General features: G+C 34.3%; 1 protein-coding gene and 1 long non-coding RNA gene across 5 annotated transcripts; both read left to right on the top strand.

The window, feature by feature from the left end:
• The first annotated feature begins 1,444 nt into the window (after positions 1-1,444).
• LOC114285207 (uncharacterized) lies at positions 1,445-7,469 on the top strand. Of its 4 annotated transcripts, XR_014349069.1 has the most exons (6): positions 1,447-1,892; positions 2,082-2,241; positions 2,780-2,862; positions 3,534-3,652; positions 6,264-6,323; positions 6,925-7,469. It is a non-coding gene; the product is annotated as an uncharacterized LOC114285207 (long non-coding RNA). The 4 variants fall into 4 exon arrangements; XR_014349065.1 differs by having other exon boundaries at positions 1,452-1,892; positions 6,264-7,469; XR_014349063.1 differs by lacking the exons at positions 2,780-2,862; positions 3,534-3,652 and having other exon boundaries at positions 1,445-1,892; positions 7,248-7,469.
• A 3,955-nt stretch (positions 7,470-11,424) lies between these two features.
• LOC114285238 (transcription factor TCP20) lies at positions 11,425-13,918 on the top strand. Its single transcript, XM_028228262.2, has 2 exons — positions 11,425-13,349; positions 13,517-13,918. Exon 1 carries the CDS (start codon positions 12,142-12,144, stop codon positions 13,141-13,143), a length of 1,002 nt encoding a protein of 333 aa, XP_028084063.1. The 5' UTR covers positions 11,425-12,141; the 3' UTR covers positions 13,144-13,349; positions 13,517-13,918.
• Positions 13,919-18,222: the final 4,304 nt, after the last annotated feature.

The following is an 18,222-nucleotide window of genomic DNA, read 5'->3' on the forward strand; positions in this document are numbered from 1 at the left end:
CGAAAAATAACAAAAATAAAAATAACTCGCTCTAGATGATCTCCTAAAGTGATATATATATAAATGGGAAATTTTAGATACTTGGACACTTGAGAAAGTAATTGTAATTAATAGAGTGCAAGTGAGAATCCAGGGCACAGTGCTCACTTATACTCCATTGATTTAAAATTAAATTTTCAATTCTCATTTATACACTACAAGAAAATACATTTTTGGCGATCATTTTTGGCTACCAGAAACAATTTAGTCGCCAAAAGTTACGGAATTGGCTACAAAAAATAATATTAGTCGGCAAAAGTCAACTTTTTAGCTACTAATTTTTTTTAGTAGGGGAATGTTGATTATTGGCGACTAAAAAAAATTTAGTAGCTAAAAATATTACAATTGACGACTAAAATATTTTTTAGTAGCTAAACATATAACAATTGGTGACTAAAAGAAATTTTAGTAGCCATAGAGGTACCTTTAGCTACTAAATTGTTTAGTAGCCGAATGAAAATAAAAAAATTATTTTTGATCTTTATTTTGGTCGCCAAAAATATATTTTCACCGACAAAATTCATTTTTAGCCGCTGTAGACCTACCTTTAGCTACTAAATTGTTTGGTAAGGCGAATGAAAATAAAAAAATTATTTTTGATTTTTGGCGACCAATTTTGGTCGCCAAAAATATATTTTCACCGACAAAATTCATTTTTAGTCGCTGTAGACCTACTTTTGGCTACTAAATTGTTTGGTAGGCGAATGAAAATAAAAAAATTATTTTTGATCTTTGGCGACCAATATTTTGGTCGCCAAAAATATATTTTCACCGACAAAATTCATTTTTAGTTGCTGCACACCTACTTTTGGCTACTAAATTTTTTGGTAACCGAATGAAAATAAATTTTTTTTTGATCTTTGGTGACCAAATTATATTTTAGTCGCCAAAGATGATTAAACAAAATAGTTATTTTATTTTATTAACAATAATACCATTAGTCTCCACTTGGAAATTTGACTAAACAAAATAGTTATTTTATTTTATTTAGTAATTTGTCGTTTAGTAATTTTATTTTAAAATTTTTTATTTTTTCAATTCATTTTATCGAACCGAATCTAAGAAATATATATTTTTTAAAATTTTTAAAAAATTCAAAATTCAAAATAAGCAACAAATATTTACTATTTTTTTGTTAATTTTTATCTTTATTGAATTTTTTTTGAAATTTTATAAAAAAATTATAATTTTTCGATTTATTTTGTCGAATGAAAACGAAAAAAAAAATATGTTTTTACCTTTGGCGACCAAAATTTTGGTAGCCAAAAGTTTGTTTTTAGCGACAAAATTGAATTTTAGTCGCTAAAGATGTAAAATGTTTTGGAGGGAGACATTTCAAATATTTAGAGGGATTTATAAAATATCTTTAGCGACAAAAAGGTTCAGTGGCCAATAACCATTTATAGAAATTATCTCACGCTCTCACCAAACCAAACCCAACCCTGAACCATTAATAGCGCCTTTCTTTCTCCTTTCTCTCTCTCTCTCTCTCTTCAGCGTCCTTTTCCCTCTCCGTCTCCGTCTCCCTCACCGCCGCTCCTCTCCCCTCCACTCTCACCGCCATTTTTCTTTCTTGATCAGTGTGTTTAGAATTGCAGAGAAGCTTCGAATTCGAGTAAAATGGCGATGACAGTGGCACATCAGCACAGAAAGAGTAGCAGTGATAGCATCAATAGGCATCTCGATGCCGGAAAATATGTCCGGTACATTGGCGAGCAGGTGGAAGCCCTCGAAAGGGTTTATGCCGAGTGTTCGACGCCGAGCTCTTTGCATCGGCAGCAATTGATCCGCGACTGTCCCATTTTGTCTAACATCGAACCCAAGCATATCAAAGTCTGGTTTCAGAATCGCTGGTAAAGAAGAGGCCTTGATGCAAAACTTTGGTTATTTAACTGAATTTCTTGGAATTTTTGTTTAAATGTGTAGATTTTGATTGCAATTTTGCTTATTTGTAAATAAATTAATCTGTGTAATTGAATGTAAATTGGGTTCGTAGGTTGGATTTTGAAACGATTTTTTAAAGTTTCTTTTGGCCTATGCAGGTGTTGAGAGAAGCAACGAAAAGAGGCTTCTCGGCTGCAGACTGTGAACAGGAAAATGACGGCGATGAACAAGCTGTTGATGGAGGAGAATGATCGGTTGCAGAAACAGGTGTCACAGTTGGTATGCGAGAATGGTTTTATGCGGCAACAACTGCACACTGTATGTTAATTTATCTCTTACCCTATTGTTGCTATTGCTATATATTTATGGATCGACTTCTCTTTCTTGTTATCTGTCTTTACTGGATGCATTTACTTCCGAAAAGAATCAAAGGGTTGATATTTGTTATATTTGTAGAATGATAATATAAATTTCCAGTTTTGGGAACCCCAACTTTACGGGTTCTTCCAGAAGTTGTGAACAACTAGCAATTGGGACCAGTCTGTGGGGTTGTGCATTTTGTTTATTTTGTGATCTTTTTCTTCTAGCTTCTATGTGTTTCAGATGCCTATTATATCTATTTTATGTCTCAAATTGGATGTCCAAACATATTTGCTCAATGCTCTGCATAGATAGCCTGTGAAATTGGTAGCCTGTTCAGTTTTATACTTTGAAAGGAATTATATTTAACTGTTCTACAATATAATAAAAGTCCAGGAATTATATTGAACTGCTCTGAAAAACAACAAAAGTAAAGTTTCCTTATGGCATTTTCATGTTTTGGCTTAGATACTTATGTTCAATGAATGTCCTGCAGGCGTTGGCAACTACTAATGCAAGCTGTGAGTCTATGGTAACCACTACTCAGCATTCTATGAGAGATGCTAATAATCCTGCTGGGTAACCCTCCAACATCAATGCCATCACCCGCTCCTCTCTGCAATTCTAAACACATTTGAATAGAAATAAGAATTTTGTTTTATGGAAAATGGTTGCAATTGTATTGGTTGGGTTATTTTCACACATTTTTAAGGTTTTTAAAATTCAGGGAATGTGCCTGTAAAATTCTGTGAACATGTTTTTGGGGGAAATTAGTCTATTCATGAAATTTTTATGTTATCAGTGGTCCCAGAACAATGTAATTTATGTTAATACCCGCTTTGTTGCTGCTACAAAATGATTTGGTAATTCAATTTTTAAGGGGCAAGTGCACTGTTGCAATTGCTGATTTTTCAATGCTATATGGTTATGTGAAAATGTTTTATAAAGATTAGTTTATAAGTATTAGCTAGCTGGTGGAGTCATTTGCATTGGAGGGTAGTTTTTAATTCTGTAATATTTTAATTAATTAATTTTTTTTTAAGATGGCATATTCTGGTGCTGCATAACCCCTGTTGCATGGGAAAGTAGTTAGTTATCATTCAATGGTTTCAAATATTTTACTAGAAGTACTAGATTTGTTACATGAAAACATATCACTGGTTTAATTTCAATTAGGAATCAAAATAGCCTCTAATACAATCCATTCTTAATTGTTGCATAAATGTGGGTTGAATACTTTCACACAATAGGTAAACTGAAAGAGATGAAGGTAAAAAATGAATAAGTGCTGTCAAAGGAAGAGCCACAAGTAGAGAAGGCTGGTGCAGTTGATCAAATTAAGAAAAAATATGGATTTACTATGTCTGGTGTAAGTATGCATCTAATAGATTTATTGTCACGACCCAAACCCGACCCTATGGGTTTAGCACCATAACCGGCCAGTAATCCGAGATTACCGATGGCCTGCAGAACAGTAGTACAGTAAAACAGAGTACAAGGCCTGGCGGAAGCCAATACAGTAAATAAATAATGTCCATTGAGCTGTGACAGTCTGCATGCCAAAAGATTTTTCATGCATTCACATATACAAACAGTACAGTCTATACAAAATTTACAGTCACACAGTACAGGGACTTAATCCCTTGATAACAGTACGGTAAACAGTCAGTCTATACAATTCATCCAGTTATTACAAAACAGTAAGACAGTACAGAAGGGGGACTTCTAAAACACCCCTAAGCCTTAGCACGATAGGCTTAGAACCTCGCAGTGAGGCACAAAGGCTGGCTTGACAAAACTGGAGTAACCCTGACGCTCCTAGCTGCGGTCTGGTGCCTGAACACCTACATATATATATGAGCAGTGAGCTAAAGCCCAGTGAATAACGTAAAGCGTAAAGGGGTTTAGAATGAATGTCCTTACAGTAATGAAAACAGTTCATTTCAATCAGTATTTCAGTTGCTCAGTACAGTAAACAGTCATATGTGGTACATCCATTAGCATATCAGTAGCAGTAGGTCTTAAAAGACCGAACAGTAATGATGGCCATCCCTACACAATTAACAGATTGAACACACTAAGCTACACAGCTGGGAAAGATAATAATTTAACCCCTAATGCCTCGGTGTGTTCTACATCTATATCCTCAACAAGATGTCTACAACTAGGCCTAAGAATGCCTAGAATGAGATGAGGATGCAAAGATGCACATTTAAAAGCATTTTCAGAAAAATAGAGTCCCGCTCGAGCGCAGGTTTCCCCGCTCGAGCGGACATGCAACAAAGGTACACGCTCGAGCGTAAAATTTCCCGCTCGAGCGTACTGTAAAAGTACTGGATGGGTGAAATCTCCGCTCGACGCCCGCTCGAGCATGAGACATGACTCCGCTCGAGCGCCCTATCCTCCGCTCGAGCGGACTGCAAAACAGTGCAGAGATGCTGGATGCTCGAATTCCACGCTCGAGCGGCACTCTCCCCGCTCGAGCGGAAGTGCGAAATCTGGAAATTCCAGATTGCACCTCCAAGCTCAAAACCAAGTTGTTAACAACTCAAAACCGGTCCTCTTGGGCTCATTTTCTGGAAAACTCTTATAAACACATGGAATAACACGATTCAAAACTCAATTTGAGAAATCAAAGCCCAAGAGTGTTTAATTCAAACCCAATTTCAAGCCATTTTCCAAGAACAATATGAACATGCAAACATGCATGAATTTGAAACACTTTGAAGCTCCAATTTGTTGCTCTAATGAGCCAATTCTTTTTATAACAAGATGATTTCATGAACTATTCTCAACACATGGACATGCATGTGAGGAATTATGCACTACAACCTCAAAACTTCAATATATGTACATGCATGCAACAATTAATCTTCAACATAGCAATTTGAGCCATAGGGTGGCTCTAGACCTCAACTTAGCTCTAACCCATGCAAGAATCAACTCAAAACATGAATAAGAAGACAATGGAGCTACCTTTAGTCTTGTAGTTCAAGAAGGGAGCTCAAATATGCAATCAACCTTCAATTCTTCAAACAATTCTAGCCAATTCACAATGAAACAAGTTGAACTCAACTCTTCTAGCTCCTCTCTCTCTCTAAGGTCGGTTGTGTGCAGGAAGTGGAAGAAGAAATGTTTTGTTGAGTGTATTAGGAGATCAAAAAGGGTTCAAGTAGTGGGCCACTCTAGTGGCAAAATGGTAAATAAGACCAACTATGCAATTTAACTCATTTTAATCTAATTTAATCATACCAAATCAGTTTTCAGGTAAATATACCATAAAATCACATTAATTCTAAGGATCATAAAACACCAACCAATTCCCGGTTCGGCCGCCGATAAGGTCTTCAATTAGCAGTTTATACATAAAACATGAACAGATCAAACAAACAGTCAACAGATAAAATGCAATTCAAACAGATGTATTCATTCAGTTCAGTTTCAATTTCGGTCAGTCAGTCAGTTCAGTTCAGTACTTTTAATCAGTTCAATTATCAGTCATGATCAATTCAGTTTAACGGTAATCGATGGTTATCGGTAATCAATCAGTCATTAATCGGTAAACAGTATGAGGGTTGTTACATTTATATCTAATCATCTGTTGTGCACTTCATCACTCAACATTTTGTTTGAGTTGGTTAATTAGTTATATATTTGAATGGGTTTAATACTGATCTGAACATTCAAAATCTGACCAAGACATCACCTTTTGTTTTGAACATTTAAAAAAAAGAATTACGGTGAATAATTTTGGTCATGATTGTGGAAATGTGAGCCATATTGATTGTCATAATGTTTAAGATGGTTGTAATGCATTGTGCTGGAATTTTTGTTAGCCATGTTTAAGATGTGAGCCATATGAAAGGACTGGAATTTTTATTGGATATAAGATAACATCCACTACTTTTAAGCTTTATATTTAGGTTTAATTTCATATACAATGTTCCAGTAGGAGGCATTATTTCCATCTTTGGGTGCAGGATTCTAGTGCTGCAAAGATGGCACAAAGCAAATTGGGCGAAAATGTGAAGAAGTTGCAGGTATCCATGAACATTTTAAGTTTCAAATTCCTACATCTTGACAAGTGAAACAATTAATTCTGCTTTCGCTGATTGGGAAATACTTGAGGTGTTTTGGGTTATCATGCATGCCCCGAGAATGAGCTGCCAATTGCCATGCATTTGTTACATTAAGATACAAATGAATTAAGGGTATTTTTTGTTTGTCTAATGATATTTTATACAAGTATGTTTATATATCATGCATGCCCTGAGAATGAACTGCCAATTGCCTGTTTTGTCAGCACATCCACACATCCACTAGCTTCTCTATAGCATTTTGCTTAACTGTTGTAGTTGCTAAATGTGCCATTGACCGGTTTTTTGTGGTGCTCTTGGAAGAAGTTACAAAGTTGGACAAACATGAATGATCATACAATTTATGACAAGTGAGAGTGATTATGGTTTATTTTATTTCAAATTGTATGATTGGAAAATGAGATGTAGTTTTTTTCTTTTTTTTTTTTAATTCCACGATGCATCATCTGGTGACACTGATCATTCCACTCTTTAGTAGGAAAAAATATTTTCCCTTTTAAAAATGACCAGTGCTTGATGATCTTTTTGTTTTCTTTATTTGCAGGTTTAGACTCTCAATATATAGGAATTGGGTTAAAATTTTATATTAAACTTGTTTGGCTGTAAAATTGAAACAACTTGAAATCTACAATTTTTATTTTCTTGATGAAATTGGTTTCTCACTTCTAGAAGAGAGAACTCTTTTCTTTTTATTACAAAAATCTGAGACTGAAGCATCAATAGGTTTAGTACCGCTGTTGCATTTGAGGCTGAAGATGTCAACCAAGCAGTGTCTGCTGCTCGCAAAGCATTCGACCAAGGACCATGGCCAAAGATGACTGCTTATGTAAGAATATCACACATTGATCATTTGCTTTGTACTTTCAGGAAAGATCACGGATAATGTTGCGGTTTGCTGATTTGCTTGAGAAGCACAGTGATCATATTGCGGCTCTTGAAACTTGGGATAATGGGAAGCCTTATGAACAGGCTGCAAATGAAGAAATACCATTGGTGTGGTAAATATAAGCTAATTTGGCATGGTAGAAATTAGCATATATGCTAATTTAGGTTATGGTACATATGTCCTTTTTGTTAATTAATTTGGTTAGTCCTATATTATGTATGAAATAAAATTATTGACATTGGATTAGACTTGGTTCGTATGGAATTTGTATTAAATATAGAATTGGACGTTCAATATTAATGTTTTGGATGGTTGGAGCTAAAATGTGTGCACATTGTTGAATGCTTGATAACATATTTAGTGTTGATGGATTATATTGTTTATACAGGGTACATGTTGTATTCATAATGGATACAGGTTGTTTAGAATTTTTTTAAAAAAAAAAAAAAAACACGTTAAAGCATTTGGCTACGTAATCAAATGTTTTGGTGACTACTAATTTAGTAGCAAAACATAACCCAAAAAGTTTTGGCGACCAAATAATTAGTAGCTAAAACAATTGAGAATGAGAGAAAGAAACTATTGGCCACTAAATTTTTAGTCACGGAATGCACCTTTTGCCGACTAAATAATGTTTCGTAGCCAAATGTGTACTTTCGGCGACTAATTACTTAGTAGCTAAAGGTGACACCTTCCCCAACCACAACAACTTAGTAGCCAAAAAGCCTCATTCGGCGACTAAAATTTTAGTGGCGGAAACATAACATTTGCCGACTAAACATAATTTAGTAGCGAAATGTAGTCACTTTCGGCGATCAAACAAAGTTTAGTCGCCAATACTATCGCCGACAGGGTATAGGCGACGAGTTTGGCGACAAAATATTTTAGTCGCTAAATGGTTTCGGCGACTAAATATTGGACTATTGGCGATCAATATTTTGGTAGCCAAAAGTAATATTTCTTGTAGTGATATGACATTTTCCTATATAAATTATTAGGTTTGGAGAATTCAAAATCTTAATTATGTATAGAACAAGAGTAGTACTATACAAACAAAAAATTCATACAACTTTTTTTTGAGTCTAAAATGATGACACAGTTTTGGATCTCCTCATTTTAAATCAAAAACCTATTATAACTACTTTTATTTTTATAATATTGTCATTGCAACATTTGTATAGTAAATTATGTATTAAATCTCCGTGTATAGATCTTTTTCCATAGAACAAATCATAAATGTTCGCATGCACCGATCTCAACAATTATCATTTTGTCTTTGAAAAGGGTTGAGCACATAGTACAACAAAAACAAAAACAAAAACAAAGAATAGCTAGCTTTCAACGCGCATTTGAAAATGGAAGGTTTACCCTTTGTAACAAGGAAAAAGGGGGCCATCTTTGTCACCATCGGAGTAAATCAAGGAGCTATCTTGTCATTTTCTTGAGCTGTTTATTCATCATCTCCACTCATCAACAAACTTCTTATTAGACACCTCTCATTTCATTTCTTTATAGTATTTGTGTTGATGTCAATTGTACTTTTGTGGTTGCTTGCTTTCTTCTCTTAAAACAAAGCTTGCAAGAGGAATTAGGGTTTAGGTACATCTCAAAGTTGTAAAACAACTGGAAAAAAGAAAAAAAGAAAAAAAAGAAGCACTTGAAGGCTTGAACATGATCATTAGACGTGTATCATTGCAAAGTTATATATGTGTGTTCAATTTCTAGCTGATAATAATAGTTTCTGCTAAACATATTCTACTTTTTGCCAATGAAGGTAGCTTGAAGAACTCTGATGGCTCCAATGAAAAATGGGATTCCGCCTTTCCAAAATTTGAATTTAAGTTTTTAATTTTTAATTATTATTTTTTTTGAGAAACAAAAACAATTTTAAAATGTTTTTGGAAAAACCTTGTTTCATTTTTGTGCAAAAGCAATATTTGAAAATTTAAAAATAATTGAAAAATATTTTCTAAAAGACAAATACCGCATTTATTTCACCCCTTCATCTCCCATGTGTATTTATTGAAAACAATTCATCAAACAAATTCTCTGTACCAATTTTCGTTAGAAATTTTTTGCCTTCACACAAACCCTTCCGAATGAGGTCGCAATAAAAAGGTAAATTAATAACTCAAACTTCTACACTCTTCCTTTCTCTTAAAACCTTCCGACTAATCTTGCCACGTCATTCAAAAGGATTTTGTGGAAAGAAATTGTGTGGATGTAGCACTGGTTTGGCATGATGGGTTGGGATTAAAATAATCACAAAAAAAACAAAATAAGTTTTTTAGTCATAGATTAAAAAATGTCACATTTAAATCATAATTATTTTATTTTTTTCTCACAAAAATTAAAAAAGTCAAAAAGTTCATTCCAAACGAGATTTTTTAGTCCTAGACAGACCTTGTTTGGGAACTGGCATTTTTAGTAACTTTTTGATTTTTTAGCTAAAATGTGATATAAAAAAAACTAGTATGTTTGAGATGATTTTTTGATTTTTTACGAAAAGATGTGCAAAAAGTAAAGAGAAAATAAAATCTTTGATTTTTTAGTATGAGTTGTTAGCTTTTTTATTTTTTTTAATAATTTTTTGACTTTTTAACTAAAAAAATTACTTACCAAACGAGACCTGAAAACTTAAAAAATAAAAAAGCCAACCCACACATTCCAAACGAAGTCATAGCATTGTTGTTTTCTATTTTTGAAAAAAAACAAAAAGATACCGAAAGGCACAATATCTCGAAACAGAAACCATATTCAAATTGGAGGTCTCCTTATGGAAAATGTTTGAGGGCCCGAAATGCCTGGCTCGAATGTGGCTCGAATTTTTTTTTTTTTTTTTCATTTTTTCTGCCATTTTCGACGCAGAGGAAGGTCGAAGCGGAGGAAGAGAGAGAGAGGGAGAGGGAGAGAAAGAGGGAGAGGGAGAGGGAGAGGGAGAGGGAGAGGGGTCGCCGCCGTCGCCGATCGCCGCGCGTCTGCCTCCGCCTCCGTCGCCTCCGCCATGCCTCTGCTCGCCATGCCTCTGCTCGTCGCCGATCGCCGCGCCCCTCCGCCTCCAGCCCATTTTTTAGGCCCCCTCCAGTCCCCCTCCTCCTCCTCCCCCTCCTCCGTCTTCGTCTTCCTTCTTCTGCTCCTCTCCCTCCTCCGTCTTCTTCTTCTTCTTCTGCTGAAAAAAAAAAAAAAAAAATTAAAACCACGAAACGACGTCGTTTCGTGGTTTAGGGGCATTTGGGGCGGAGGAATTCGAGCCCTCAATCAGTTCTCGTCTCCTTATATTTGAAAATGCAACAATACGTTCTTCTACGGCATATTTTGGCAAATTGATGCCTCCGTTTGGCAAGTTGGATTGGGGTTTTTTTTTGTTATTTTAGTCATAAAAGATAAAATAAGCTATTTTAATCACAAAAAAAAAATATCACATCCAACTCATAATCATCACACTCTTCTCTCATAAAAAAAATCAAAAAAACCAAAAAGTCAAAAAATCCTTCCCAAACCAAGCTTTTTAGCCCAGGTTAAAATAATCAAAAACGTCAAAAAGCCAACCCACTTCCTAAACCAACCCTAAAAGTTAATTTTTTTAACTTCTAAATTTTTTTAAGTCACATCATTTTTTTTATTTTTTTTTATACATTTAAAAAAAAAAATTAAAAAACAAAATAAAAAAACTACCTCTTAATCAACTTCCTATAACTCCTTGTTGCTGATTCCATTATCTATATTACCTTCTTTAATTTTTTTTTATAATAATGTATCTTAAGAATGGGCCGAGAGTGGGTTAGAAGCAACCCCACTACCCCCATTCATTGCATGACAGGTGTCTACACAGAACAAGCCTCCACTCCATTTGGACACTTGAGTTGAGTTCCTTGCAAGAGATGGCACCACATGTTGTTTTGTTGCAATAATAATAACATGCAGCAAGCAGGGTAGAGAAATAATGAGAGAGAGAGAGAGAGAGAGAGAGAGAGAATCCATGGAATGTGGGAATGGTTTGTCTGAGATGAGAAGTGGAGAGAAGTGATTGGATGGAGAGGTTATTGGGTGGTCCAGCATTGCTCCATACCATTAGATATTTGTCAAATTATCTCTTATTAATTTAATAAAAAACACTGAATCTCATAATTTTAACCAATCATATTGAATTAGGACACCATGTAATAACGCCTGAAGATCACTACATAATTTTTCGATAAGATAAGTGAATTTGACAGTTAAAAGTGCCTGTCCTATCCAAAACAAGCCAAAACCCACCCCATTGGAAAATAGGTATGATACCACAGAGAGATAGAGAGAGAGGCCAATGGACTCATCACTAATTTTATTAACAAGCTTCACTGCTCTACTCCTTTCTTGGGATTTCAATTTGGCCCTTTTTGGATTTTTCATTTTATAAAAAAATTTATGAAACTAAAATAAAATAACTTAAATAAATTATAAAAAAAAAGAAGAAGAAGAAGCTAATTATGTAAAAGATAGGGAGAAATTATTCTAGTTTTTGTCAATTAACTATTGCAAATTCCAACAATAAAAAATACATAAAATCAAATTTATTTTAGATGAATCTATATTTCAATAATTTTAAATTTATACCACATACTTCACTATTATAATTCAAAATTGGTGTGGTATGAATCACACTACTATGGTAATTTTATTTGAGTATGTAGTATTGTCAAATTTTATTTATTTATTTATTTTTTTTTTCACATTCCTTACCAAAAACAGTGAAAACTCATGAAATTCACGACTTTTTTTTTTTTAATTTTTAATTTTAAATATTGGTTTTGTGAGGTCACCTTCTTCAATGAAAAAGAAGACGCCCCTTTTATAGTTTTATAGTATTTTGTGCACACAAACCCCTGGTGTTTGATGGATCCCAAGGTCTCAAAGCAGCCACCACAAACACAGGCACAAACACAGGGGATGATGATGATGCCCGACTTCTTGAGCCTCCCACAGCCCAACACAAGCAGCAACAGCAACAACAACAACAACAATAACAACATGGGTGTTGAGGACAACAAGCCAGCAGAAATCAAGGACTTCCAGATTGTGATTGCAGACAAAGAATTAGAGGCCTCCAAGAAGCAGTTAGCCCCCAAGAGAAGCTCCAACAAAGACAGACACACCAAAGTCGAAGGCAGAGGAAGGAGGATTCGGATGCCAGCACTCTGCGCCGCCAGAATTTTCCAGTTGACCAGAGAATTAGGCCACAAATCTGACGGAGAGACCATTCAGTGGCTGTTACAGCAGGCCGAGCCCTCCATAATCGCCGCCACAGGGACCGGAACGATGCCCGCTTCGGCTCTGGCAGCCGCAGGAGGCTCTGTTTCGCAGCATGGAAGCTCCATATCGGTGGGATTGCATCAAAAAATGGAGGAGTTGGGTGGGCATATTGGGGGGTCAGGAGGTAGGACCAGTTGGCCAATGGTGGCTTTAGGTGGGAATCTGGGGAGGACCCATATGGCCACTACAGGAGGGATATGGCCCTCTGGGGTCGGTGGTTTTGGGTTTCAGTCATCTTCTGGTCCATCTACAGCTAACTTGGCAAGTGAAAGCTCGAACTATCTGCAAAAAATTGGGTTTCCTGGGTTTGAATTGCCAGCAGCTACCAATATGGGTCCAATGAGTTTCACCTCAATTTTGGGTGGTGTTGCTGCTGCTGCTTCTGCTGGTGGTGGTAGTAGCAGCCAGCACCACCTACCTGGTTTGGAGCTTGGGCTATCACAGGATGGTCATATTGGGGTTTTGAATCCTCAAGCTTTGAGCCAGATTTACCAGCAGATGGGGCAAGCCAGAATGCAACAACAACATCAACACCAGCAGCAACCATCTTCCAAGGATGATTCTCAAGGGTCAGGAGGACAGTAGATTTGCAGATAAATTATACAAAAGAGAGAGATTCAATTTGAGCAGTTCTGAGAAGATGGGATTTGTATTTGGTTTTTAAAATGGTTTCTGTATTGTACAATTGCCAAAGTGGGAGAAAGAGATGGCTGAGAATTTAATAGGGTTCTGGATTTGGTTTGCCCCATCTTTTCTGCCTCCACAGCTTCATCCAAAGTCTCAAACTACAGGTGCTCCTGGGTCTTCTTTTTTTTGGTTTGTTTTTGACACTCAACACTAGATGCAATATATATATATATATATACATATGTATGTATTTTTGGGTAAATCATAGAGATTTTTGAAATATTATTTTTGCTACCATTATTATAGTTTTGGTTGTGGCTGGAATGTGCAGGTGAAGTGTGAAGGGCCAAATAGCGCTTTGGGTATTGGGCTTAAACTTCATGTTTATTTTGGGAAGGTGTGTTGATGATAGAGTGTAAGCTATCCTTTAATTATTTTCTTCTCCTTTTACGTCTGGATGGAGTGCTGAGCAGCTTGTTTTTATATAAAATCATAAAACAAACATATAAGAGTTTCATGCTCATCATGTTAGTGAAATTTATCTTAGTTATAGTGAGGGGTTTTTGGCTACACAAGACATTGTTCTCCCTAGTTTTCAATCTTTGGAGTCCATTCATCATATAGCTAGTTTTGGACACCATTGATATTGATATTGATAAAACTTCATATACCTTGTGGTTTTTACTAATTTGGAGATGATATATGTATATGCTCCACATTGTAAGTTTGGAAACCTGCTTGCTTGCTTGCCCGCAAGCAAACTGACATGTTGGTCCGGCGGTGAAATTTTTTTTTACTCAAAATCTTGAAGGCCAGTTTGTCATCTTCAGCATTTTCATAGTCAATTTTCCCAACTAATTCTACAAATAGAGAATTTTTTTTGCACATAATGCAATGCATGCAATACTGAGATGAGATTTTTTTACGGCACACAATCAGACACAAAAGTTAATGGATTGAGATTGACTAATTATTGACACGAACTAGAGGGTCACACAATATGATAATACAAAAATTAAACCAATTTATTTAGCATAACTCAAATTATTGATATAGTTAGGGTTGTATATTAGTTGTTGGAGTCAATTATGAGTTCTTTTAATTATGTGACAAATGTTATTCTTTTTAGATGTGTTCTTTCTTTTATTTTTTTCTTTTTTTTTTTGACTCTAAAAAGATAAAAAAGTGTATTAATATAAGGAATGGCAAACAATCCCTGATTGAGAGATAAATATAATATGTTTTGTGATTCACCATTTGTATGAAATACCACCTAGTGTTACTCTAAGATTACTTAATAATTTTTTTACTAATTTGACCTATATAACTAATCATGTCAAATATAATGACATTAGCTCCATCTGTTTATAAATGTGTTAATTTGATTATGACTCCACGACATGATTAACCCCTACAACCAAAAACAATAATTGAAAACAATTAATAAGTAATCCATAAAAGTTGAAAAGTAATCAAATGGATAAGTCCATCACCTCTTTATTTTTTTCACATCTTTTTGTAAAAAAATAAAAAAATATACTTATTTAGATAATTTCACACAACCCCTTATTCAATAAAAATGGATTAATATTATCTCACTTGCAATAATTTTGACTATATTGTTAATTGAAAAAATATATATATATATATAATGTCTCATGATCTTCTTGTATATACTAATAGGGATTGGCTTCCCTTCACAGGAGGGTGCTTTTGGACCCGTGGAGACTCACCATAGGTTCTGTTTCGATAATTTGAACCGTTCAATCTGTAGAAATCATCGAGTATTATATGGCTGTAAAAAATCAAGTTAATTAGATATCGATAGCTAGTTCATCAAATCAGATTTTTGTCAATCGTTTATTTTTTCATCGTCTATTTTTTTTTTTTTTTTACAAAATTGATTTGATTATGTAGCTATCGATATCTAATTAACGTGATTTTTTACAAGTATATAGTACTCGACGAGTTCTACACATTGAACTATTTAGATTATCAAAAAATGACCCATAGTAGACTCTCACGAGTCCAACAGCACGAAGCCAAACCCATACTAATAAATAATTACTTGCAGGTGTGTGCGATTCAAAACAAATGCATCAATGTATACTCTCTTAGATTTTGTTTTTAAAATTTTTAGGTGCCGATATTTATTGAATGTTAGTAATTGTATAGGTAATTTTCTTTAGGAGATGGAGCAAAATATATATATTTTTTTCATAAAGAAATTCACGTGGTGTTCCAATTTCTCATTCATTGGTTAAACTAATAGCATCTAGAATTTTTCGTTGAATCTGTAAAAAATAACTTGTCAAATATTAAGTAATAAATAATATTTCAAAATCACCCAATAATCACTGAGAAATAGAGGCTTGTGAAAGAAGTCCCTGTCATTATAGTAGTAAACACAATCAGACATAATGATGTGATTTGAACCGCTGGGCACGTTGTTTTGACTATTCTTTTATATTTTTTGAGAAATTTCGTTGTCACTATCACCCATTACCCTTATCATTATCATTACCAATTTCAATTACACTCTCTCCTTTCATTGCTTTGCCAATTCCCACTACTTTTCTTTCCGTCCAAGTTGGGCATTTGTTTGTCCTTCAAAGTCATCTTCAAATTATTTATTAATTTTTTTAGATGTATTATAAATTTATTTTTAGATTTAATGATATATAAATGAAATAATTAATTTATAATTAAAGAATATATAAAATAGAGAATTACCTTAAAATATTCTACCACACTAGCACATTATTAAAAGAGCAAAAATTCCTTCATACCATACAAAGACAATACAAATTCCTTCTTATTCAATAAAATCATGCATCCAATAACACCAAAAGAGCAGGAATCTTGTAATGCCACAATCACCGCTTACATGTTTTCATTTTTCATTTTTCTTTTTTATTCCACACTCAATGATTGCAGGGTTATAAACGAAAACCAAGTTATTTAAACTTAATTCATGTTTAACTTGTTATGTGAAGAACTTGTTAAAAATTCTTTTAAAATCTTACTTTTTATATAAACAAATCAAACATGAACCTATTTTAAAATTTGATTGATTTTTTTAACTCAATTTGAACTTGACTCTAAAAACTAAACAACTTCCATTTGAGATTGATTCGGAAGGTATAATTTGAACATATTTTGAAGGATAAAAAGAAAAAGAAAAAGAAAAAAAAAGAAAGAAAAGAAACTCAATGCATCCTCTAATTTATTTGTCCTAAGTGCTTGAGAATTGTTTGAAGTGTTTAGATTCGAATCTTAGCTACAGCTTTCTTTTCTTTTGTTTTCGTCTCACTGATTGTGCAATCTCAGTAACTTCATGGTCCTTACTTACCTTGTGTTATATAGTATATGCCTTAAATTCAAATTCAAATTCAATTCAGTTTCAGTTTCTTGCTGACAGGAAGTGGGAGGACCCAACTCATGTTTGTTTGTTTGTTTGTTTGCCTGGTATGAATTTGCATTGCATTTATTTATACAAATATATGTATATGTATAAAGCTGTTTTTATTATGATCAGTCAGACAGTCATAGTCCTCCCTCTCTCTCTCTCTCTCTCTCTCTCTCTCTCTCTCTCTCTCTCTTTCTCTACTCTGGCTTAACACCAACCAGTACTGTTCATGGTCCACCACCTCCTCTACTGAAAATATGATGCTTCACTTCCGTATCTTTTTTACCTTTAGGAGCTCTTCTATTTTTGCTTCTCTCTCTCTCTTGTGGAAGTTCAAAAAAAAAAGACGGACACATGTGAAAGATGTCAGGGGAAGCAGAGGAATGGCCTTGTCTGTTGGTATCTTTCCAAAAGAAGCAGAAAAGAAAGTAGAAAATAAAGGAAAAATCTTGGGTGTACAGTAACTCTATACAAAATCATGAAAGTTTTCATAAATTTATATAAATGATTTTATGAAAGTACGTAAATTTAATTTAAATTTGTACAATCATATAAATTTTTATGAGCTTATATAAATTTGTATTCAATTCACTTACGTAAATTTGTAAAACTTTAGGTAATTTTATGTAGGATTACATGTAGTGTGCATTGCATATTAAAGCATTTTGTAAAAAAGAACAGAAAAAGAAAAAGGCTAAAACGGAGAGGGGCTATGGTATGAGAAAGGACCCATCTGATCTGAATATGATGTAAGGGGAAAAGATTTGGATAACAGACCCAAACTGAATTTGAGGTTTACAACTTTGTCATTTTCAGTTGGAGACATTATTATATATATTATTTTTATGTATGGTGAGCTCATTAGATGTTGCCCTCTTGGGTGGTGGTGTGGACTCAATTCATTCACACGGGCTTCACTTGTATGTATGACTATGTACCCATTCTCTCTCCTGCTTTGTTCTGTTCTATATTAAAATCATCTGTTTTTCACATAACGAGTATTTCTAGAATAGATGACTCTAATTGAAGAGATGGTTTGAGAGAGAAGATAAGAAAGATGAGGGCGGAGGATGAGATTAATCAATCTATCTATCTATCTGCTTTGGAGTAATGTGAATGATGCAATTGACATGAGAGAGAGAGAGAGCTTTTTCATGTCACAATAAATGAGTCACACGCAATTTTTCATGCTATATTATATTCAATCCAATCTGATAATGTAATAGACCCTGAATATAATAAATCCGATATGTAATAGTATCGGTGGTGTGAATAACATCTGATTATCATCCCCATAGAAGGGGAGAGCCAAAATCGCTGTGACTTTGCTCTAATTTTGTTGGCTTCCTTCTTTTCTTTCGGTAAGACGCCATCTTTTAAGAACAGTATGATGGGATCCATGTAAAATTATTCTTATAGTTGTTCTTCTTGATTCATATAAAATTATTTACAATCTTAATTCAAACAAGTCAGAAAGAGTCATGTTAGTTCTTATACACACTTTTATTATTATTTTTAAAAAAGAATTTTAAAAAAAAATAAGATGGTTCATGTCAAATGTCAGAGTGGATATCAGAAAGAGCATATCGGATTCTAGCCAATTCTTCATAATCAGATTAATTCAGATT

The sequence above is a fragment of the Camellia sinensis genome, chromosome 1 (genome assembly GCF_055761805.1).
Source record: "Camellia sinensis isolate YWXY chromosome 1, ASM5576180v1, whole genome shotgun sequence".
In the NCBI taxonomy this organism is placed as follows: Eukaryota; Viridiplantae; Streptophyta; class Magnoliopsida; order Ericales; family Theaceae; genus Camellia; species Camellia sinensis.

What these genes read in the sequence shown, in the direction of transcription:
- LOC114285238 (XM_028228262.2), top strand. Translation starts at nt 12,142, where the DNA reads ATGGATCCCAAGGTCTCAAAGCAGCCACCACAAACACAGGCACAAACA.